The 22,647-nt window shown below is 44.1% G+C and overlaps 12 protein-coding genes across 12 annotated transcripts; 6 read left to right on the forward strand and 6 right to left on the reverse strand.

Moving 5' to 3' along the window:
* Positions 1–36: 36 nt before the first annotated feature.
* TRM13 (tRNA:m4X modification enzyme) lies at positions 37–1,479 on the forward strand (the record flags this gene model as incomplete). Its single annotated transcript, XM_003644573.1, has 1 exon — positions 37–1,479. One exon carries the CDS (start codon positions 37–39, stop codon positions 1,477–1,479), a length of 1,443 nt encoding a protein of 480 aa, XP_003644621.1.
* Positions 1,480–2,046: 567 nt separating this feature from the next.
* On the forward strand, positions 2,047–3,303 carry YPT11 (Rab family GTPase YPT11; the record flags this gene model as incomplete). Its single annotated transcript, XM_003644574.1, has 1 exon — positions 2,047–3,303. The coding sequence occupies one exon, from the start codon at positions 2,047–2,049 to the stop codon at positions 3,301–3,303; it is 1,257 nt and encodes a 418-aa protein (XP_003644622.1).
* Positions 3,304–3,311: 8 nt separating this feature from the next.
* TRM11 (tRNA (guanine-N2-)-methyltransferase) lies at positions 3,312–4,622 on the reverse strand (the record flags this gene model as incomplete). Its single annotated transcript, XM_003644575.1, has 1 exon — positions 3,312–4,622. The coding sequence occupies one exon, from the start codon at positions 4,620–4,622 to the stop codon at positions 3,312–3,314; it is 1,311 nt and encodes a 436-aa protein (XP_003644623.1).
* A 1,070-nt stretch (positions 4,623–5,692) lies between these two features.
* On the forward strand, positions 5,693–7,318 carry HRP1 (Hrp1p; the record flags this gene model as incomplete). The annotated part of the gene is made up of 1 exon (XM_003644576.1): positions 5,693–7,318. The coding sequence occupies one exon, from the start codon at positions 5,693–5,695 to the stop codon at positions 7,316–7,318; it is 1,626 nt and encodes a 541-aa protein (XP_003644624.1).
* A 306-nt stretch (positions 7,319–7,624) lies between these two features.
* On the reverse strand, positions 7,625–9,256 carry SMF1 (divalent metal ion transporter SMF1; the record flags this gene model as incomplete). Its single annotated transcript, XM_003644577.1, has 1 exon — positions 7,625–9,256. The coding sequence occupies one exon, from the start codon at positions 9,254–9,256 to the stop codon at positions 7,625–7,627; it is 1,632 nt and encodes a 543-aa protein (XP_003644625.1).
* A 1,286-nt stretch (positions 9,257–10,542) lies between these two features.
* RPS19A (40S ribosomal protein eS19) lies at positions 10,543–11,457 on the reverse strand (the record flags this gene model as incomplete). The annotated part of the gene is made up of 2 exons (XM_003644578.1): positions 10,543–10,960; positions 11,438–11,457. The coding sequence occupies 2 exons, from the start codon at positions 11,455–11,457 to the stop codon at positions 10,543–10,545; spliced, it is 438 nt and encodes a 145-aa protein (XP_003644626.1).
* A 731-nt stretch (positions 11,458–12,188) lies between these two features.
* RPL18A (60S ribosomal protein eL18) lies at positions 12,189–13,123 on the reverse strand (the record flags this gene model as incomplete). Its single annotated transcript, XM_003644579.1, has 2 exons — positions 12,189–12,637; positions 13,012–13,123. The coding sequence occupies 2 exons, from the start codon at positions 13,121–13,123 to the stop codon at positions 12,189–12,191; spliced, it is 561 nt and encodes a 186-aa protein (XP_003644627.1).
* A 608-nt stretch (positions 13,124–13,731) lies between these two features.
* Positions 13,732–15,186, reverse strand: MCH4 (Mch4p; the record flags this gene model as incomplete). The annotated part of the gene is made up of 1 exon (XM_003644580.1): positions 13,732–15,186. The coding sequence occupies one exon, from the start codon at positions 15,184–15,186 to the stop codon at positions 13,732–13,734; it is 1,455 nt and encodes a 484-aa protein (XP_003644628.1).
* A 744-nt stretch (positions 15,187–15,930) lies between these two features.
* Positions 15,931–16,494, reverse strand: AHP1 (thioredoxin peroxidase AHP1; the record flags this gene model as incomplete). The annotated part of the gene is made up of 1 exon (XM_003644581.1): positions 15,931–16,494. One exon carries the CDS (start codon positions 16,492–16,494, stop codon positions 15,931–15,933), a length of 564 nt encoding a protein of 187 aa, XP_003644629.1.
* A 237-nt stretch (positions 16,495–16,731) lies between these two features.
* RRI2 (Rri2p) lies at positions 16,732–18,603 on the forward strand (the record flags this gene model as incomplete). Its single annotated transcript, XM_003644582.1, has 1 exon — positions 16,732–18,603. The coding sequence occupies one exon, from the start codon at positions 16,732–16,734 to the stop codon at positions 18,601–18,603; it is 1,872 nt and encodes a 623-aa protein (XP_003644630.1).
* A 1,028-nt stretch (positions 18,604–19,631) lies between these two features.
* On the forward strand, positions 19,632–20,480 carry TOS6 (Tos6p; the record flags this gene model as incomplete). The annotated part of the gene is made up of 1 exon (XM_003644583.1): positions 19,632–20,480. The coding sequence occupies one exon, from the start codon at positions 19,632–19,634 to the stop codon at positions 20,478–20,480; it is 849 nt and encodes a 282-aa protein (XP_003644631.1).
* A 587-nt stretch (positions 20,481–21,067) lies between these two features.
* MSN1 (Msn1p) lies at positions 21,068–22,603 on the forward strand (the record flags this gene model as incomplete). Its single annotated transcript, XM_003644584.1, has 1 exon — positions 21,068–22,603. The coding sequence occupies one exon, from the start codon at positions 21,068–21,070 to the stop codon at positions 22,601–22,603; it is 1,536 nt and encodes a 511-aa protein (XP_003644632.1).
* Positions 22,604–22,647: the final 44 nt, after the last annotated feature.

Below are 22,647 nucleotides of genomic sequence, written 5' to 3' on the forward strand. Positions count from 1 at the left end.
TTCTTATATATCTGCACATCACGAACCAACGCATGCATGCATATCGCTCTGAAGACAATGCAAAGCAGGAAGAATAGTGGAGAGCCAACGACAAAACGCCCAAAGATGCAGGCTCCAGAACGGTTGCAGTGCACGTTCTTCCTGGAAAACAAGAAACGGCGATGTGGTATGATGCGATCTGCAAAATTCCTGTTCTGCACAGAGCATGCACAGCATCTGGATAACAAAGAATTGCATTCCAGCGATGCAGCTGCCGCTGCCGCGCGTGTTCCATGTCCTTTGGATCCGCGCCATACTGTCTGGTCACGGAAACTAAAGGCACACATACGTAAGTGTAATAAAGCCAAAGATATTTTTTTACTCGAACAGAAAACGGATATGCCGTGGTACTGTCCCGGGCTTAACAGAGCTGATGTTAGCCGCCGAGCTAGCGTTGACAAAGCAGCCGCTAGCTGCGCTGTGCTCGGCGTAGCCGCCGAGCACAGCACCGAACAGCAGGTCATATTGCACAGTGTCTCTATACTCAACCGCATTAGTGACGGGGAATTCTCCGAAGCCTTGCCGTTGCACGAACAATCGAACGAACAAGTTGAGTTTCACAGGTTTCCCCAACTGTTGGGAAACAAAAAGCACGCGATCCAACAGTCGTCATTAATCCAGCACCTTAAAGTTCACGGGCTATGGAATAGGCCCGACGGAGGTCACGTGACGTATATAGAATTCGGGTGTGGGCGTGCAGAGCTGTCCCGGTACTTGAACCAGTCCACCGTGCTGTCGCAGCTTCCAACAACCAAGAGCCCCGCGGTTCCGGCGTTTGTACTCATTGACCGAGGAACCAACCGTATGAAATATGACAAGAAGTTCAATGACGACATTGCGGAGTTCTACACCGCGTACCAGCCAGCGGTGCCTGTGGACCAGCGAAGGTGGGTGACCATTACAAGGAAGAAAATCGACATTGCAGACCTCAACTTAGATGCGCTTCTTTCAGACGGTTCAGATCACGTGGCCATCTCAAAACATCTTTGTGGAGTCGCTACAGATTTTACAATTCGGTGTATTTTCAACAGTGAGCGTCTGAAAACATCGCTGAAGGGGGTGCTGATTGCCATGTGTTGTAGACATGCGTGCGATGCTGCGGAATATGTAAATCCGGAATACTTGACGTCTTTGTTGGACAAGTATAATGTTGCGCACGAGGGTTTGAGTTACTCACAGTTCTTCTCTGCGCTCAGAAAGATTGCGTCGTGGGCTGTCTGCGGGAGGAGACCTGGCGTAGCTGATACAGACATAAATAGTCACTTTACAGGTCTTTCTGTACGAGAGCGGGAACGATTGGGAGAAATCGCTCGAAGAGTCATTGATGAAGGTAGATGTGCATATTTTAGGGAGCGTGGCTATGATGTGCGTTTGTTTAGGTACTGTGATAGCAGCGTTACCTTGGAAAATGTAGCGATGCTTGTGACTCGGCGTGGGTGATCTGTATGTGTGCGTGTGTAGGTATGTGTTTTGGAATTAAATAGAAAGATTTAAGAGCTAAAAACCACCAGCGAGAAAAAATTTACTATACAACTAGGAGCAGTGGACACAACAGAACTTGCCAATTTGGCAAGTTCTGTTGTGTCTTGATACTGGTGACAGGGACGAAATTCTAGTCTGATAATATGTATGTACACCCACTATACGCGAGTAAACAGATATAAGCAGCTTTATATATGATGTATGACAGTGTTGTGCTCGGGCAAACCTGCTACACGCTTATTTGGTGGGTTTTCCCGAGCAAAAGAGTCTCGAGAAAAAACAAAAAAGGATAAAACGGTTTTTAATGCAGAGTGGTGGTCAGCTAGCTGCAGCTGCTGCTACAGCTACATATGCTACTACATAGAAACGACAGGTTAGTGTACACGGGACAGGAAAGAAGCAAAAAAACAAAAAACTAAAAGGTGGCCCCTTCTTTCCGAAATACTTTAGAATATAATAATTTAATTCTTTTTTACTTAGTATTGGAGTTGATATGCAAAAGCGAGTAAAAGTGGTCTTAGAACAATGCCAGGCAGAAGAAAACACTATTCGTTAAATGGATCTGCGACAGCGACGGCGTCGCTGTCGCATCCTGGGGCTTTTAGAAATTTACAAGAAATTGGTGGAGTTCCTAAATATGATAAGGGTCTACATCGCCGCGCATTACGGTCGAGTAGCCACGCATCGACACATGAATCATTAATGAATATGTCACAAAGAAATGTTTCTTTTAATTATGGATACAGGTCACCTTCTTCAAATATCAAGACTTTGCTTATAGGAGACGCAGGTGTAGGGAAGACTGCGATGATTTTAAGTTATTCGGATGATTTACCTACTAGGTCACAGCTATGGCAGCATTCGCCTCAGTTGGCATCACCAGACCTTGATAAACAGACTAATAAGAGGCTGAAGACGATAGATGTTCGCAAGCGGTACTCGTTGAACGACTATGAGGAGTTGTTTTCGCTGTCACATGTGCAGGCGAACGTAGACTGGGAGGAGCAGGAGGAGGAGGATCCTGATGAGGTTATGATTGAAACGAAGAGTACAATAGGCATCGATATTAAGACAAATTTAGTGGATTTAGATCATCGATTGTTTAAGATTAATATGTGGGACACTGCGGGCCAAGAACGGTATCGAAATGCTATGATCCCGTCACTTTACAAGGGCACCCACGGTATTATTTTGAGCTACGATATTTGTAACTTCAGCACGTTCCAGAGTTGTTTGAATCATTGGCTGCCAGAGGCTTTGGAAAGCTGTAATGTGAAAAAAACGCGATTCTATCTTGTCGGGAACAAGGTGGATCTGTATAAGGATAGACAAGTTACACACAAGGACGCGGCAAAGTTGATAGAAGAAGTTAAAAACATACATGGTGTGGAGATATCAGGTAATTTTGAACTCAGTTGCAAATGGCGGCACGTTGTTCAGCGTGCGTTTAATCTCATCATTAAAGACCTTGTGGAACACGGATGCTACGAGGATAATGAACCTGAAATTAATGAAGTGGGTTACGAAGAACAGGACAGCGGTGATCAACCCAAGCATCTCAACGAGAAAGAGCATGACCCAAGCGATAGCGATGCCATGCTAGCGTCCACTAATAGTGGGACATACAATGCGACTCAAGTGCGGCGAGGGTCGACAAGCAGCCTTCAAAAAAGGCGATCATCCGGGCACCTCCATCTGAGAAAAAGATCCATAGACATTACTAAACCTAAATACAACGAGGACCTCTCTGGAGATTCAAGTATATCTTCATGCTGTATTTAGTTTCTTTTTTAGTTAAAACCATTGAAATAGCGATCTCTAAACCTAGTCTTTGATCTCTCCGTTCCAACATTAGCGGTACCGTTGAAGTTGCTACCACGATTAATGTAAACGAGTAGTCTTCTTGACCACTTATTAAACTCTTGCTCGCAGTTATACTTCAGCTCTAAGTTAGGATGCAGCGGTATGATTGTTTCAACATTCTCGTCGTTGGCTGTAGGCATCCAGAATGCCAACCTGCCTCCTATGGGTAAACATTTAGAAGCGAATTGCAGCAGATCATCAAGCAACGAATCTAGCGAACACGGTTTTTTAGTAGGAATGTAATCAATACGCAAATATGCTTTCACTCCATCAATTTCAACATCTTCCTTTCCGGCAAACCTCTTTGGATCTTTGGCTCCCAATACTTTAATTGATTCACGGATCCCATATGGGGGGTCACAGAGTATAGTGTCGACCACCATACCATTTCTAAGGGCATTATGTGTAAAATCCATTGTCATTACATCGATAAACTGCATAGATTCCTTATAGTGCTTAAAGTTAGCGGTAATCGTCTGAGAGCCCTTGCCTCGAATCATTCTCCCGTCAATATCAGATCCCATAACCAACGCACCGTAGTGCGCACCCGCCACAAGAAATGACCCTGTCCCTACAAATGGATCATACATAAAATGCATTGGCTTCACCTGAGCTATGTTTGCACTCACTAACGACAACTCTGCTTCGAAGCTAGTGGTGCCTTTATAAGGCCTACGTTTCAAATCGTACTTATCTAACACCCCACACAACCTATCACTCTTCTGCACTAACCTCCCGAAATACAAATGTACCGGCTTCTCACCACCGATATTCTCTGAGATATTCGCGTACCGCTCTATAACAGTATATACCTCCTCCGGGTTCTTCAACCGAATTGGGCCTTGAAACCCTAAATACTCAAACGTTTCTATCTGCGCAACCCTATCAAACTTCCCTCCACTGGACCCACCAAAGGCTTCAAAGTCAAATCTAAAACTCTTGCTCTGATCTCGCTTCTGATACCCAACCACCTCCTCACTACCCTTGACATTCCTATGCAACTCATCGTAGTCCCCCCCCTCCCCCCAATACTCGTAAATCGCCCGACACAACACCGCCCGCCGGATCCACCTACGTGCCTCATCATCGTTCTCCAACTCTACCACCATAAATGGCGAGTCCTCACGGTATTCCGAAAAATCTGCCTTCACACCATGAAGGTCCGCTAAAGACTCCAGCTCTGCTCGACGAAAGTTGAGATGCATCTGCACCATGAACAACAAATACTTTTTCCCCATTATATAGATGCGTATATATATATCCCGTAGTATTTATATATATATGCACATATATATGCGCCCTTGGTTTGGTTGGTCTTTAAATCAGTCGATGTGCAGCAGAGATGCTTCTGGACATGAAGAATATCGTTGCGTGCAGACATTAAAAAGAGATAGGCGAAGTGAGCTCCAGATATTTAATTGTTCTCGAGACCGAAGCCGTTTCCTCCCCCCACCGTTCGGCTCGAGCAACACCGGGTAACCCCGCGAGACTACCACCAGGACAAAATGTTACCCACATAGCGGTCACGTGCAATCAACAATCGGACTGATTTCCCGTCCGTGTAACAAACCGCCGTCGCGTCTAGCCATTGACCAGTTCCCCGCCACACCTTTTTATCTCCAACGCAAAACGCACGTTTCTTTTGTAATGCACCCAGACACCGCATTTTACATACCGAAAAATTCTCAAACACGGCTTTCCCACTTTCCAGTATAAAAAGGAGAGGTTCCCTTGGTGGCAAATCTGGCAGTTTTACTGTTTGTAGCCATCAAGCTTTCAATCGATCGGTTTAAACGCCAATAAGACTAACGCAAGGTAATCTTTCAGAGCATATCTATTTCTCGTGTGCATTGTATTTATCTCAGAGTTAGATAGGGCTTCGCAAAGGAGATATTTTTGAAAACAAATATAAAATACGTACAGTGGTGGGTTTCCCCGTTTTGAGTATTCCGGTCACGTGGTTATAAATTTTATTTTTTATTTTTTTAATATTTTTTATTTTAAAGAAAAATTTGCAGAAGCAAATAATAATAAGCGAAATATTATAAAATCTGTTAAATCTTTAACGTCTTTGTTATTATTATATTTTGTGTTTAGGCAAGCTGGGGTGACTAAGTTGTGTACACTACTATATTGCGAAAAACTAGACATAAGATATTCCTAGAAGGTTTTCCTGTACACAAGAAGCTTCATATCGACATATAAGTATTGTTACTACTACTACCTACTACTATTACTACTACTATTTTACATTTACATTTACATTATTATTGCTATTATTTCAGCAAATCTAGCATATAGAGAAAAAATGAGTTTTTCTGACGACGAAGATTTTGACGATATTTACGGTGACGATAATAAGCAAAAATCTGTGACGAACGACAGCAGCAGCACCAACAACAATGTGGTTGCCGAAGAGCATAAGGCGGAGGAATCTGTAGTCAAAAACGAACAACCTCAGAATGAGGAATCCAGCGCGGCGACTGCTTCCGGCGGTATTGCTGGCGCCGGAAACCCCCCATCTTCTTCTTTAGACCAATTGGCTGCCCTTCAAGTCTTATCGTCCAATCTGAACCAGCTACAACAACAATCTACAAGTAATAGCTCAAATAATAATACTACTAATTCTTCTGATAGCACAAATAATGATTCTAATAAAGGCATTGCGCAGGATCAGCTGCTTGCACAGGCGATGCCTGACTTGTCACAGTTGCAGCAATTGCAACAGACGATGACCCAATTACAACAGCAGGCTGCGCCTCTTACCGCCCAGCAGCAAGAGGCTAGGCAGGTGAAGGCGGATCTCTCTCGTGATATAAACAAGATGTTTATTGGCGGTTTGAATTGGGAAACCACAGAAGACAACTTACGTGAATATTTTTCCAAATATGGAACGGTCACTGAAGTAAAGATTATGCGCGATGGTACAACCGGTAGGTCGAGAGGTTTTGGGTTTTTATCATTTGCGGATGCTTCAAGTGTGGACGAAGTTGTTAAAACTCAGCATATATTAGATGGTAAGGTCATTGATCCTAAACGGGCAATTCCAAGGGAGGAACAGGATAAGACCGGAAAGATTTTTGTTGGTGGTATTGGTCCAGATGTAAGACCGAAAGAATTTGAAGAGTTTTTCTCAGAGTGGGGGTCTATCATAGATGCCCAACTTATGTTGGATAAAGATACAGGCAGATCTAGGGGATTTGGGTTTATTACATATGATTCTCCTGATGCTGTCGATAGGGTTTGTCAAAATAAGTTCATTGAGTTCAAGGGAAAGAGAATTGAGATAAAACGCGCTGAACCAAGACAGGTCCAGAAACAGAGGACCACTAACCCCTCGCCTACCACTCAGTCAGGGACATTTAGTAATAACGGTCAAACCACACAACCGCAGCCGCAGCCGCAACCACAGCAACAGCAATTCCAAATGATGACTAACCCTATGATTGCTAACCCAATGTTCAACCCACAAGCCATGGCCGATTATTATTCGAAAATGCAAGAATATTATCAGCAATCTGGTATCGATTATAGTCAGATGTATCAACAGCAAATGCAGCAGATGCAGCAGATGATGTCGATGATGAGTGGTACGGGCAATGCAGTGGGAACTATGCCCCCGGCACCAAATGGTGCTTCTCCTCCAGGAGATGATGGCAACGGTGTTCCCACTATCGGTGAGGACTCTTCGTCTAGTTCATCTGGCAAGGACAACAACGAAAAAGAATCATCTAATACACGTCATGATTCTTACGGTAACAGAGATAGAGAAAGGTCCCCAGATTCTCGTAGGGGTCATAGAAACTATAATAATGATCGGGAAGATGGTCATGGTTTCCGTCGCGAAAACCGTGATCGTGGCTTTCGTGGTCGTGAGCGCCGTGGCGGTGGATATGGTCGAGACAGACGTGGTTACCACCCATATTCCAGATAACTGATTGTTAAAGAACTAAAAACATGATATAGTATTTAGCGGAACACAAAGTGGACATATTTTTTTATATCGTTTTAGCTTTCTCATAAAAACGACCCTGTATAGTATTCTTCCTCCAGTATCCCTCCTCCAGGTATATTCGCAGTGAAGATGCGATTATCGATTCACAATAAAAAAGGGCCTTGCCATTTTACTGCGAGATTAGGTTCTTTTTAAGACATGCTGCTAAAAAGCCGGATAATAATTGTATAGTTTTCTATTTAAGTTACAAAAATGTGGACATTTGTAGTATAATTCATATAGTAATTAATTCAAGCTGCCGTGCGCGACCCCCAATTGGACAATTGAGTAGACGTTCAACACTGATATAAAAATCCAGATCGCGACAGCCACTGTTGTCGTCATCCAACTATTAGACATATCAACACATTTCCTTATCACCTGACTTTCATGATCCTCTTCATCTTCATCTTCATCTTCATCATCAGTCTCATGTTCCAAACTATCGCATCGCACTCTCATGATAGATTTCTTGGATGTAAAATAAATTAGCGGCGCAGTTAGAAAAGGTAGAAGAATAGACAAGACAACCTGTGATGCATTAAGAGCCATTGATAACCCAGTTTTACCCACAGATAGTGAAATAATTAAGCAAGGGATGATTGCTATTCCTCTAGTTAATACTCTTCTTTTCCACGGAGTAATAGTCCATTTTATGTGCCCTTCACATACTATTTGACCAGCAATAGTACACACTATACCAGCCGATTGGCCTGAAAAGAGTAATGCTAACATAAATATTGTACCTGCTGCTGGTGTAAGTGACTTTGAAAGTAGTGCATGAATGGTATACAAATCTGCATCAAGAGCTTCCTCAGTACCATACAAAGAGGCACCGGCAATAATTAAAATGGCACAGTTAACAAACAATGCAAAGGTGACCAAAGTAATCGCAACCTCTATTATCGAGTACTTCATTGCATATCTGATTGCATGTATCGTGGGTCTGTAGTTGAGATACTTGGCATCCCTTTCTAAGGATGTATCCTTCTTTTTCTCATTTGTACTTCCATCATCACTGCTTAAATCCATACTATAATGGCCGTGTTTAACATCGTATTCCAATAGCCTTGGTTGCACAATACCCGATCCCAAAAATAGAGAATGGGGCATCACAGTAGCACCTAAAATTGCAGTTGCCGTGTACATTCCACCATTTTCGAAAGCCTCCTTTGAGGGCAGAAAGCCTCTTAGTACCTTACTAACCGAAGTGCCAGATGGTATGTATGCTAATTCAACACACAAGCATATAGTCACTGCGAACACCAACATTGCAACACACATCTCAAAAATCCGCACTAGACGCATGGATGATGAGCTGACACCGTATGCTAGCAAAACCAAAAACACATCAGCACAAGTGATGCAGATTCCAGCCGGCAGTGGGATCTTCATCAGGATATTGAGAGCCACAGCACCACCAATAACTTCCGCCACATCAGTGGCAATAATCGCAGCCTCCGCAAACAAGTAAATGCACAGATTTATCCACTGGGGAAGAAACTCCCTGCACGCCCTAGAAAGATCTAAACCAGTAACCGTTCCCAATTTAACACATAAACTTTGCAGAAATACAGCTATTAGTCCCGAATACAAGACAACGTACAGTAAAGCAAATTGATTACTAGCACCCGCACTGACACCTGTAGCATAGTTCCCAGGATCCATATATGCAACCGAAATCATTAACCCTGGCCCCACAAACTTCAAGTATTTTAAAGCAGCCCTCTTGAGTTTATTCTCCCAAGAACCTGACCTACCTGCGCCCTCGTTTTCTAACATAAAACTAGAATTAGAAACCAGCTCAACATCCTGCTTCTTCCAGAACCGACGCACCTTCCTTGGAAGATGTTCTATTACCTCTTCTCCTTGACTCATCTTCAAATATGTCAAGCTTTTCTATTTTTTTAATGCAATGATGCGACGCTATTATAAATGATTATTATATCTGTGGACAATAAAAAGACAACAGTATGGCCGTCGTACTCCTAATAAACGACTACTTCTCAACCTTCTTCAAAATACCGTCTAACCTCAGCTATCACCTCTTGGTCCTCCACTTTCTAGCATATGTTTACGAATAATTTGTGACTTTTATGTTGGTCTTAAGCCATCTTTCGGAATGAATCGCTTTTTAATAAATTTCAAAATTATAAAAGGTTCCGCCGGGGCCAATTATCGTTTTATTTTAAGAAACGGAATGGGTGCAAAGTTTAGTTGGGGTTTGTAGAATTATCCAAGTATAGTGGTTCCCTTGGTTCGAAAGTCCCTGAACAGGGAGTGTATTTACCAATTAGGGACTTCCTAGAAGCGTTCCATTTATTCGTGTATAATAGATAAATATATATATTGTACTAGTAATTAATTTTAGATGCCAAGCTCAGCAGGGTACAATGCCTAAGGGCAGGCCAGAGCGAGAGGACGTTGGACCGGATTTATGGTGAAAAAGCTATTGGTAATGTTTGAGAAGGTTAAAGGAGTGGATATGGCCTGCTTGCGGGTGTGCATTACTGCATATAACCATAGATATTGATGAGTTCATTGAGATTATCGGTTTCCCACCAGGTCGGATTCAGTAGCTACTTCTGACGAGAGAGATCAGCGTAAGTCACGTGTTAGCTTAGAACTGCTCGTCACGTGTGCAGATAATGCTTTGTTCAGGATCAGTTACTGCTTATATAGTTTCTAATCTGGCCAATTACCTTGAGAAAACATCGAATACTCTGGCAATAGTCTGACAATCTGATACGCCGCTGCTTGGTTTGATTATCGTAACTTTCCAGGTCTTCTTTTAATTTCAGGCACATGGCAAACCTCGTTGAGTATATGAAGTATCTCAGCTTCATGTGATATCAAGTTTACTGGTTCCTTGGCCCAGTTGGTTAAGGCACCGTGCTAATAACGCGGGGATCAGCGGTTCGATCCCGCTAGGAACCATTTTTGCACTGCTACTTTTCAGTAGTGCGGCAGTATTATATAAAATGAATGGAACATAATACAGTACAGGACTAGTATGTAGGCGCACAATTCCAAGAGGACTCAGACAATGCTCGACAAATGCCCAGTAATTCTGCTGTTTATATGTCAATGGTACGATATATTTTATTATACGTTTAAACACGAGAAAAGAGAATACTTAAAGTACAAACTTATAGCTTGCTTGCTTATTCTTCGTCTTCTTCCAAAGTTTGAGCAGCAATACGGTCCAAATCTCTCTGACCGTTTTCAGAGATTCTTCTACCACCCTTTGGAGAGATCTCGACAACACCAATTTTTTCCAAAGCTTGCAAAACCCTTCTGTTGATCGATCCAGAAGCATCAACGTGCTTGAATGGTCTGACACCTCTGTTCTTGGCACCACCATACAACTTGTTCAACTTACCAACACCAACTTGTTTTCTCAAGTATATGTGTCTAGCAACGGAGGCGGCTCTCTTGTAGAACCAGCCTTCAGAATCCTGTGGTGGCATTTCATTGCCAGCAGATGTCTTGACAATGTCAACGTAACCTGGTACTTCCAACTTACCTTGTCTTTGCAAGAAAGAAGCGTAAGCGTTGATGAAATCTTGAGCTGGAACGTCTCTGTATAGAAAATGTTAGTAAAAACTGAACACGACTCAATATACTGGTGCGTATGTTGATACCGATACTTTTTTTGTTTGAAGGATCGACCAATATGTTGATGATGTATTTTCTAGTGCACAGCCCAAGTTCCTGATAGCTGTAGTAGATTGAGAATCTACCCTGGTCCATTATAATCTAAGCACATGCACGGTCCATAACGCCCACATATCCCACTGTATATTCCAACTTCGATGGCAACTCCAAAAAGGTACTGCTGTATAATTAAAGTCCTGTACTGTACGTTTGCAAGTGCCTCATTTTCCCATACTGTATCTGGCAAACAGCTGCCAGTTGCTCAACGCTGCCACATGTGCTACCACTTTTATTATCATACAGATATCCCATTTCGCTATAATATCGTCCTCTCACGTCCTTCAACACCACACACTATAAGTATCGCATACCATTTAAAAAATCATTCACTTTAGTACGTACCTAACGGAAACACCTGGCATTTTTATTTATTGATCTCCTTTTGCTACTCTATGCACCTCTCGACTAACGGTGTTCTTCTAAAAGTATCGAAAAGATCCCATTTTCACAGGCGCCTGGGTTAGGCGGGCTCGTCAGTGGTGAAGCTGAGCGGACCACGCTGGGCCTGGGCTGAGTTCCGCTAGGCTCGACTGGGCTCAGCTAGGCTGGGTCGGAGAGAGAAGGCTCTGCCAATTGCATTGCAGGAGCGGGAATCCTTGCGCGTGAGCAGGAAAGCAGCAGCCTGGGCCGACGGGACCCTGGGCAGGCAGAGCAGCCTGGAAGCCGGGAAGAGTCCTGCGTCGAGCCTAGCCGACAGCTCCTAGGCGGAAAGAAATGGTCAGCTCAGCGCGCGAGGATAATCACAAATATTTTCAAATTAATAATATGTATGGGTGGAGCAGTCACATGCACTAGATCCATCGTTCGTATTGTGGACTATCGGCGACAGAAATATGAAATCGTAATATAGTCTTCCATCAGCGTTAAGTAGCAAAAGAATACGTTGGACAACTAGTCCTTCTTGCCCCTCTCCATACGGAGGCTGCAAATTCTACTCTCCCTTTACTATATCTATACAAAAAGTAGTTTGTCAAAAAAATGTAGAAGTGTTTCCTTTGAGTAAAGTTTATTATTACTATATATTATACAGCAATGAATTAGATGAGGCGAGGAAGCACAAAATAGAAGGATTAGTAGCACTAACTCATCTAACTTACACCTTGAAACCTCTAGATCTTCTTCTACCTCTAGCCTTTTCAAACTTTCTACCCTTAGACATGATTCTAGGGGCCTTGTGCTTGTGTGGACCCATGCCGAAGTGTCTAACAGCCTCTCTGGAGTTTCTTGGACCTCTCATGATCAAAGTGTTTTGACCCTTTGGAGCTCTAACAGCCAATTGATCCAAAGTAATAGCCTCACCACCAGCCTTTAGGATGGCGGCCTTGGCACTAGCAGTGAATCTCAAAGCAGCGATAGTGGCCTTTGGGAACTCAAAGATTCTGTTGTCAGCAGTGACAGTACCAACAACGACAATAGTCTTGTTAGCAGCACCATCCTGCTTCAAAGCCCTGTGAATGGCAGAGATGGAAACTGGAGGTCTGTTGGTCTTGGACAAGAACAAAGACTTCAAGACCACTCTGTTGAATGGAGCGTCGGTACGACCTGTATTGCATAACTTGTTAGTAACTTGCAAAAAAGATGGATAAGATGAAGGGTTAAAGTAGTAAGATTCTGCTCACTTTTTTCCCAGTTTCCTGGAAATGAATCGCATTGGCTATAACAGAAGAAAAGATGAACGAAACAATGAAGCTCAGCTAGACCACGCTTCAAATCTATCCTCTTTCTCCCCATCATCCCAATACTCGCAGAATTGAAAACGGAAACGAGAGCACATGCAAATGGACTAAACCCCTCTTTGAATTCTCCCCCGGCTTCCCCTGCACCGACAACTTTAAGTGAGAGCATCCTTCTCTTTACTTCCTATCTTTTTTTGGTAACACATATGGAACGTGTTAAAATGCATCAAAATGACATACGAGCCAAGAAGGAGTACAGCTTGACCAACAACTTCAAGTAGACATTGTCAGACTTTGGAGCAGTTCTGTGACCAGATCTCTTGTGCTGCTTGCTAGCGTGATCGATACCCATGGTTGCTTTTGGTTGCTTTTATGCTTTACAAGTATGTAGTACTAAATAGTGTGGAATCGAACTTATTCTTTTTTCAGTATATGATGGGGCCCATACGAAAAAAAATCAGAGAATGTGGTAGCCGGATGAGCGCCAGTGCAGGGCGCACGCGGAATGATTTTTCGAATATTCGGAAAGTTAAAACATACACCCATACATACGACAGTCACACTCAAATCACGTGACACAAATCCAAAAGCAGTAGCAACAATCGAGAACAATTGGATGGATAAACAAAAACAAAATAGTCGTTTTTTTGTTATTTACCTTACGAACCGTAATGACCGGTTCCCAACCCAATACGGAATTGGCTGACCAGAGTCAAAAAGGTAAATTTCGTTAATTGGATCTCCGGGCCTGGGGATTATCAGCTAAATCAGCCATTAAATGCTACAAGGAGTTGCAACCGCATGCGACTCAGAGTTTCAGAATTACGGATGCGCGGATTGATATCCGCCTCATTATGTAAGCTACCAATTATGTAATCAGAAAACCCCTGCGGACTTGCATCAACTTTTTTACCGCTCAAGGCAGTAGCTTAATTATAAGGCGCTATTTCTTTAAGATATTTAAAACTTGGATATACGGAAACCTACACACAGGGTACGAGAAAGTATGTAGCATAAACCTCCAGCTAGCATCAGCATGGAGGTGAAGATGATAAAATTATTGTAATTTTGTATAGTTCCTTCTCCTATAATGGCGCCACCTATTGGTATAATGGGTAGTGTCATCGCAGCAGTAAGCAAGTATGCTGTAGAATATTTCTTACCGAAGTCGCTTGTTTTACAAATCTGACCTATGCAGACTGGGGTTAGAGAGAAAACAGAGCCTATTAGGAAGCCATATATGACGGCATATACCCACATAACCGTAGAGTGGTTACCAAATGGCAACCACATGCATAGATTAACGATGGCTGCGAAAATCGAGGTGAATATGACCACGTTGAATCTTCCGAAATAGGTATCTGCTAGATATCCAGGTATGTATCTACCGAAGATACCGCCGGCATTGATAACGGTAAGAAGTGTGTAGCTCATTGATTCCGAGTAGCCTCTAGCAACCATATAAGATGAGATGTAGGTAGCGGTCATGCAAATGGAGTTCTCTGCAAGAGAAAAGGAGATGGTGCACCATAGGAAGCGTTGGTCGAGGAAGTAACGCCAGTTGAAGGAATTTGAGAGATAGTAGCGATAGGCCTCTTTGTATGAGTTGAAGGGGGTGCATTTTGGTTTCACACGCTCACGTGTGAATATTGAAGCTAATGTCATGCAGAACAGGCAAATCAGGGCGAGGATTCTAATAGCCCATACGTAACCAACTTGGACATATAGTTTACGGAGGGTAATTGGGATTATAATGCCCCCAATAGAACTGCCGACCGTGGCTAAGCTAGTGGCGGCGGCTCTCCTTTCGTTGAACCATGTTGCCACACTCGAGATGAGTGGTGTAGTGAGAATTCCGGCAGCGCAGCCACACATTATAGAAAAACTTGCAATAAAATGCCATACCTCTGTGCCCATCGACATAAAGAATATACCTAGAACGTAAAGTGCACCACCGACAATGACAGCCTCTCTGGCCCCGTTTCGATCGAAATAAGCGCCACTAAATACGCAGCATGCGCTGCACACCGTCAAATGGATAGAAAATATCCATGACACCGCCGTGGGCTTTACCCCAGCTAATTGGTGCTTAGAAATATACCCTTCTATCGCCCCCAGTGAATTGAACATCCCCCATATTGGAAAAATACCCATGAAAGCTCCAAACACTACCAGCCATGCCTGCCACCCTCCATCAGGGTAGTACTCATCATCAGTCTCATACCGCCCACACTTGCTGTCATCTCCCTCATTATCATTAGAAAGCACAAGTGTAAAATGCTGCACATTAATCCCATCTCGTCCAGTCTCCAGCTTTTTTTCCAATGAATTCTTATCTGATTCCAAGTCTCCAAGCTGCTGTTTTTCTAAATCTTCTGCAAGCATTTGAAGATCTGAGTTTCTGTTCGATGACATCCGATAAATTTCAGCTTGAACAAAAAGATCCAAGAAAAAGAAGAAGCTGCTATTTTCTGATCGAACTCGGCTGTCCTTATATTACAGCATCCATATACATCCCCATACCATACTTTTATAATTCCTGTGCCCCTATATACTCTCTACACTGACACTACAATTCGCTCCATATAACAATTCATGCACATGCTTCTTTTTTGACACCGTTATGGTCCTCTGCTTCGTGAATTACTCACCAGCCTGACAAAAAGCCCACGCCAGGACAACGAAGAGAGCACCAAGAGTCAAAAATGAGAAGACATCCGTTTGTAGCAAGTCGCTATAGTATTAAACTGCTAGATCTGGAAGTTAACATCCACTAACTGCGTTGCGGCTTTAAATAGAATCCAGTTTCTTCGAAAAGTTAACACGAGTCAAATAGAAGGACCGCATGTGTACAGTTTCAGAACGCATATGTATATAGATAGTCATTACAGAGTTTACAAAGCAGAGTCAATGTCTTCGAGAGACGAGCAGGGGCCGTTTCACCTCATTGTACTCGGGTTTTGCTCGAGGATATGATAGAATGGTACTAGTAGTTAGCAGCTGCAGCTGCAGTCGGAGATTGGTGATAAAAAGAAAGCTGAAGCGAGTAAAGAGCACCGTGATCCATTTGGATGGGCACGGCGGACCAGGAGCAGACAGACGGAAACAAAACTATACCTGAAATGACATTTCTGGAATGGAGACAAAAATTTTAGTCAATCACAAGGCGCTGAGGACGGTTTCAGCAGTCGAGAATTTGAGACCTATTTTGTCTGGCTCGAGGAATTGGTTCAAAACTTTACCGTCTTTGACTATGAGGGCATAACGAGATGATCTCTCATTGCCAAATATTTTCTTTGAATCGAATAGTTTACCGGCTGCCTTGGCGAATTCTCCCTGGGTGTCGGCAAGAATTCTCAAATCTGGAGGGCAGTTTAACTGGCTTGCCCATGCTTTAGTGACGAATGGATCGTTGACACAGGTTATAAGGACTTGGGAGATCCCTTTAGCTTTGAAATCATCGAGCAGATTGATAAATCCTGGGACGTGAGCCGAAGAACAAGCAGGAGAGAAGGCGGCAGGAACACCCACGATGATAAACTTCCCATTGGTGACTTCCTTTCCTATATCGACGTCATTTCCAGGGGATGATTCGTAGATGCCTTTTAGGCCAGTTGGGATGGTGTCGCCTATTTTGAACAGAGCAGGAGTGAAAACTTTGAAGCCACGTACAGCCGTGTAATTTAAAAGACGGGGTGTGATCCTGAACGATCCTAAAAACATCGTCATTTTACTTGGTGAATATAGAAGGAGTCTTTAGAGTTTGTACTATGTATATGCGAAGAAGTGTGTGTCTGTGTGTCTTGAAAAGTTCAGCGCAGGCCGGAAACACTTAAGCAAAACGGTGAAGGTTTCGCGGAGAGGATGTGCAATTTGACTAAGATATTCAGTAGGTTAACAGCATATTTGATTGGTGGGGGTGAGCGCTAGGAACCATATAGATAGAAAGCGTTGGCGAATATGTCTGATACAGGAGGAACCAACTATGAAGACTTCATGATGTCTGATGATGGAGAAATGGGTTATGCAGAGATGGAGGCGGATAGCGACGAGGAGTTGGGGGTCTACGAGGAAGAAGCCAGTGACGAGAACATGTACGAATCAAGCAGCGCAGTTCAACAGCCCACAGAGAAATGTCGCAGTGAGGAATTATATTATTTAGGCAAAGTATTAAAGGATAACAACGATTTTACCAAAGCTATTGAAAGGTTCGAGCAGGTGGTTAACATGGGAGAGATGCTGTGGGGGTTTAAAGCGTTGAAACAGACAGTCAAGTGCTGGCACTTTATGGGGGTATACATGTCGCGGTCTACATCGGTCGAGATACTTCAGGACTTCAAGAAAATGGTAGAGTATGGATTTCGTTGGATGAGGGAGCTGGGCGTACCATATGTTCAAAAATCCATGTTAGCGATAATAAAACTGACTGTACCAATTAACAACAGGGACTTCGTTTTCGATGAGACTCTTACGATTCAACTGAAGACCGTAGAGTTCCATCTGGATATCCTAGATGTATTGCACGACGTGCTACAAGGTGTGCCAGCGAAATTTTTGGATTTATCAACGATGGTGAAACAACTGCGGTTGGAAAATCACATCTGGAAGGAGAGACTGACGACTAATTCAATATCAAGCGAGAGCTACAAACTGTTTAACGACATGCCTACCACCTCTGATATGCTGCTATTTCAGTTACAGTGCTACATATTCCAGTTTCTTAAGACTGGCGATGTACCGGTAGAGGAATTTCAAGAGTTGGTCCGACAAATCAAGCACAGACTGAACAGTTCGCTAGCACTATCTCAGCAACCGCGAGTGATGACCATTGTTAATTTCTCTCAGTGCATTAAAAATATGCACCTTGAACGGTACAAGCTCCTTCGCCAACAATTCTGGGATTGCTTCCAGAACTTGGAGGAATTAGGTAATAAAAACCACGTTTTCAGTGACCTAACATTATGCGGTTTCATTCTCGTTGACATCATCTTATGGAAACCTTCCAATGCTGCGAATGGCGTCGAAAATAATGTCGACCCCTTCGAATTGGAGCAAATTAAGGTTATTGCTAATACTCCAATTGTACATAACCTCCAAACATTGTACCAAAACTTCAAGAGCCTGACCTTACCTGCGCTGGCGCGGTCGCTGTCAAGCTTGGATCGATTTAGTATGACCCTCGAGTCTTTATTCAGCAAAGTTTGTCAGCTTGCTCGAGAAAGAAAACTCTGGGACGAAATAGCTCCCTTATACACGTGCATCTCTCTACAAGACATCCAGGAGCATCTAAAAATAGGTCATCAAGATGTCACCAGGGACCAGTTACTTACGATACTGGTGCAATGTATAATGAATGATACTGCGAAGGTCTTCTTTAAAATAGACTTCACCAAGGATTACGTGTACTTCGGCGATGAGCATAAAGCTCCCCTGAAGTCCACACACAGAGAATGTCTGTTAACTCAGGGACTAAATTCCTTTGGACCATGTTACAAAAATTCCGTAAAGGAACTTCTCAAAATGACTCAAAAAAGGCCGGCGAACATTTCTATATTTGGCTTTCAACAACCCTGGCGCGACAAAAACCCTTCGAGGAGCCGGTTCCATGATGAACCTCTCTCCGAACTCGCAGAGTGGATGGATGACATAGGAATATTCGTCGAGAGACCGGCAAGATTAAAAAACCACAATTCCGCCGTCTTCATAGATGAATTAAGCGAAAAAAGAAATAATTCCAGAGTCGGTTTTCGTCCGTCTGATAATAAGTCCGCCTATCCGCTGGTTTCCTATCAAGAAATGGTCTCTTTTGTACTAGAAACTATCACCGACTAGAAAAGGAAAATAAAAAGGAAGTGTAAACAATCCGCCGTAGTACGCATATATACGTCGAGACGTGATTGGGCTACTCTGTTTTTCCTATAGGTATTCTTATAGACCGTACATATTTATTTATAGTTATTACATATTTTATCCTGGCTTCCTTGTCTTAGACTCCATGTCTTAGACTCACCCTCGTATGTATCATTATCCTAACTTCGCTGACACTTCCACAGCTGGCTGTCACTACGCATTGATCCCCACTCCCGAGTGTTGCTGCTGAAGGCAGCAGTCCACTGAATTTAATGTAATCGGAACGCTGCTTAACATAAAACTCTAAAAGATTCTATCATGTATTCTCGACCATATATTTTTTATTTTTGCTATTGTTATTTGTTACCTAATAGCAACTTCTCGAGATAGCGCCTCGGGAATCATCTGCAGGAAACGAGATTGTTGAAGTAGTCAAAAGGCGCGAAAAGAACAATGGTGCGTCAGCGACACAGGAAATATTTCAGTGAATCAGTAAAGTATCCATTAGCAAAACACAAGTATCAAGTCAAAGGATATGAAATTCGTATATGTTTATCAACTAATCCATGTTCCTTAATGCAGGCATTGTATAGAGTCAAAACAAGGGGTCTATACATAGAGTATCAGTGATTTTTGGGTCTTGGAGAAGAGGGCTCCCTTCATTCGGTAAGTATGGACGCCGAAGGAACGCTTGTTCGGTAGCTATGTATGGGGCTTCGGGCCAGTTAGAATAGCAGTACATTGGCTGGTTAGGCCCATCAGGTTGGTTTGCCAGAGTACATGTGGCTGAGTTGTCTGGACCGAAGAATATGGTTGGTCAATAATTGTTTTTTTTTTTAAATTTATTATATATATATAGGAGAGTGGTTTGGAGTAAAGTAGATAATATTCAATTAGCAATTTATTGTTTCAGCTCTTTTTTCTTATAAAACCAGTAAGAGTGATTAGTATTACCACCCTAACCGTCAATCAAACTATCGTTCGCTGTACAGTTTTGAAAGGAAGACATTATGAAATTTTCTACCATCGCTTTATCTACTTTAGTTGCTGTCGCTACTGCTAACAAGAGTGTCTTGGATGACAAGAAGAGCGCTGTCAAGAGTTTACTGGACAAGCTGCACCCCGACAAGACCAAGGATGGGAAGACCGAGGAGCCAGCTACGCCTACTGACGTAAGTGTCACAACTATTGACGCTGTCTCTACCGTGGAGCCAACGAAGCCAACTCCAGAGGTCCCAACCAAGGAGGTCCCAACCAAGGAGGAGCCAACCAAGCCTGAGCCAACCAAGCCTGAGCCAACCAAGCCTGAGCCAACCAAGGAGGTCCCAACCAAGGAGGTGCCAACCAAGCCTGAGCCAACCAAGCCTGAGCCAACGAAGGCTGAACCAACCAAGGCTGAGCCAACCCCAGAGTCCAAGGTCACCACTGTGGAAGCCGCTTCCACCCCCGGCTGCACCGAAGGTAAGTGCCAGCCAGCCCCAACCACAGAAGGCTGCACCGAAGGTAAGTGCCAGCCAGCCCCAACCACAGAAGGCTGCACCGAAGGTAAGTGCCAGCCAGCCCCAACCACAGAAGGCTGTACTAAGGCCGCCTGCCAGGCAACCACCACCCACGTTTCTGTCGCCAAGTGCACACCAACTGCTCCAGGCGTACCAGCTCCATGCGATGTCAAGTCTGAAGAACCAGCAGCACCCTCACCTTCCACCCAAGGTTGCACCGGCGGTCCAGGTTCCCCTTGCGGTTCCACCACCGCCGAACCAGCCCCTGCTACGTTCTCTACTTACGATGGTGCTGCTGCTGCCGGCGCTATCGTCAACGTCGGTGCTGTCGTCGGTGCCGTCGCTTTGGCCCTACTCTGATTTCCCATGGCTTTACCGAATGAAAACAGCATCCAAAGATTTCATTCCTATGTTAGTTCGTCTCTGAACTAGTCTAGTACTGCGCTCATGCTACCCATAGCTGGTTAGCTGCTACTTAACTGGTTCTTCTATAGCTACTTTTTATATATGTGTCTAACTTAATCCGTATATGATAAAATAAAATAAAACAAACTAGACACAACCTCTGTCTTGGCTTTACTGCGCCTGAATCCACTCCGGAGTGTTACTCCGATCGTTACAGCTCGCTACAGTTGGCTGTAGCTGTCTGGCCATCAAACTCTCATAAGATAAGCAACTGCACCATTACTTATGAAGCTGTGATTGTTGCTGCTGCTGCCTGACACCGGCGCTCTTTGTCCGGAACTGTGCAGGGAACTGTGCAGCATTGTCTTCTATGCGTTATTAGATTCCGGGACGGAAAAAGCTGTTAAGAAAATTTTCAGTCCCATTAGTATGGTCAGCTGTGGTTCGAAGCATAGAAATTGGGCTATTATTGGGGCTCGGGGGTGCGAATAAAGCAAATCTACATACAACATCCAGAGTAGTGGATCAGCAGTCTGTACATAATGGATATGTCATCGAACATAGAGCTGGAGGGATTGGAGCGGCGGGTTTTGGATTTAGAGAGGCAGATTTCTATGTACGAACGATTATTTCAAACATTTAGTGCCAAGTTAGACCACCATTTCAAAAAATATGACCTTGTGCTTAATGCTCAGCAGCAGCAGATAAATGTTCTCACGGATGTTGTCAGTACGATGTTGAACGACCAGTATAGATATGCAGGCGTACTACGAGATAAGCTTGCGGGATCTTTGGATGGGATAATAACGACATCTGGTTCCATTGGCACCATCCAGCCGAATGGGAGTATGCTTCATACGCAGCAGCATACGCAGCAGCAGCATACGCAGCATCAGCATCAGCAAGAACGTCAAGAGCCGCAGGCGCAGACGGGGCAACCGTCGCGGTGCCAAGGAGAGTCGCAGTCTGGAGGGCAGTCGCAACAGCAGCAACATACGGGGGGGCAACAGGTGGGACAGGAAGCGCGGCAGATACCAGAGCATCGGAGAAAGCTATCCAAGAACAGCCACGGCCATCCGTCGAGTCAGGATGAGGATGAAAGGGATCTGACGAACGTGGATGCGATCTTGGGGGAGTTTATTCCTCCCCAGGTGTCTCCTGATGATGAAGAGATGCAGGGGGGTTCTGTGCCGACCGCTGGTACAGCTTCGAGTTCAGCAGGTGCCAAACGCAATGGCATGAAGAAGCATTCCAAAGGACCCATTGAACACAAGTTTATTATATCCAACGGGCGTAAGAGCAGTAGCAGGGGAGGGGGCGACGCAGGCGTCGCCGGTAGCCATCACGTGGTTTCCAAGCGTCGCAGAGGCGACTTTGTTCCCCACAAGGAGTACGAATTTCGAGATGATGAGTTCTCCACTCTCGGTACAGATTCTCACCACGGCCTGGAATCTGGTGCTGCCACCTCTCTTACGGACTCCTACTCTCAGCAAGTTGACGATGACCACCCTCACCGACACCAGCAGCAACCTCAGCGACCCCAACCCCAATCTCAATCTCAGCAGCAACAGCAACCACAACAACCGCAGCAGCAGCATGAACATCAAAGGCCTGATTCGGTCTCCATTCCACCCGGCGAGGAGTCTCCAGCTCTCTCCTCCGCTCCTTCTTCTTCCTCCCACCTGGACACAAACGTCAAAGAGGAACAATACTACACCCATAGAGGTCTCAAGAAGAAACGCAAGATCTATGTCGGCAAATTTGAATTCCTTAACTCCCCCCAAACTGTCATGGATATCTGGAAGGAATATACAGAAGGTTACAACGGCCAGCCGTCTCTACGAGACATGGAACTCATGTACCAAACAAGCTGGCGCCGCGATGCTGCCGTTAACAAGCGCTTCCATCGTCGGAAGGTCCTATGTAAGGCAATAGAGCGTGGTCTGGAGCGTGGTTACGACCTCAATGATGTCGTTCGTGTTTTAGAAGAAAGCAGGATCATTGATTCTGCCAGGAATCTCAAACAACCTATTGGATGGTTATGCCAGGGCGTGAACATTCCGGACATGTTTAAGTAAGCTTATTTGTACGCGGTGCACGGTGTTCACATACATTTTCGGAA

Source organism: Eremothecium cymbalariae, chromosome 2, assembly GCF_000235365.1.
Source record: "Eremothecium cymbalariae DBVPG#7215 chromosome 2, complete sequence".
NCBI lineage: Eukaryota > Fungi > Ascomycota > Saccharomycetes > Saccharomycetales > Saccharomycetaceae > Eremothecium > Eremothecium cymbalariae.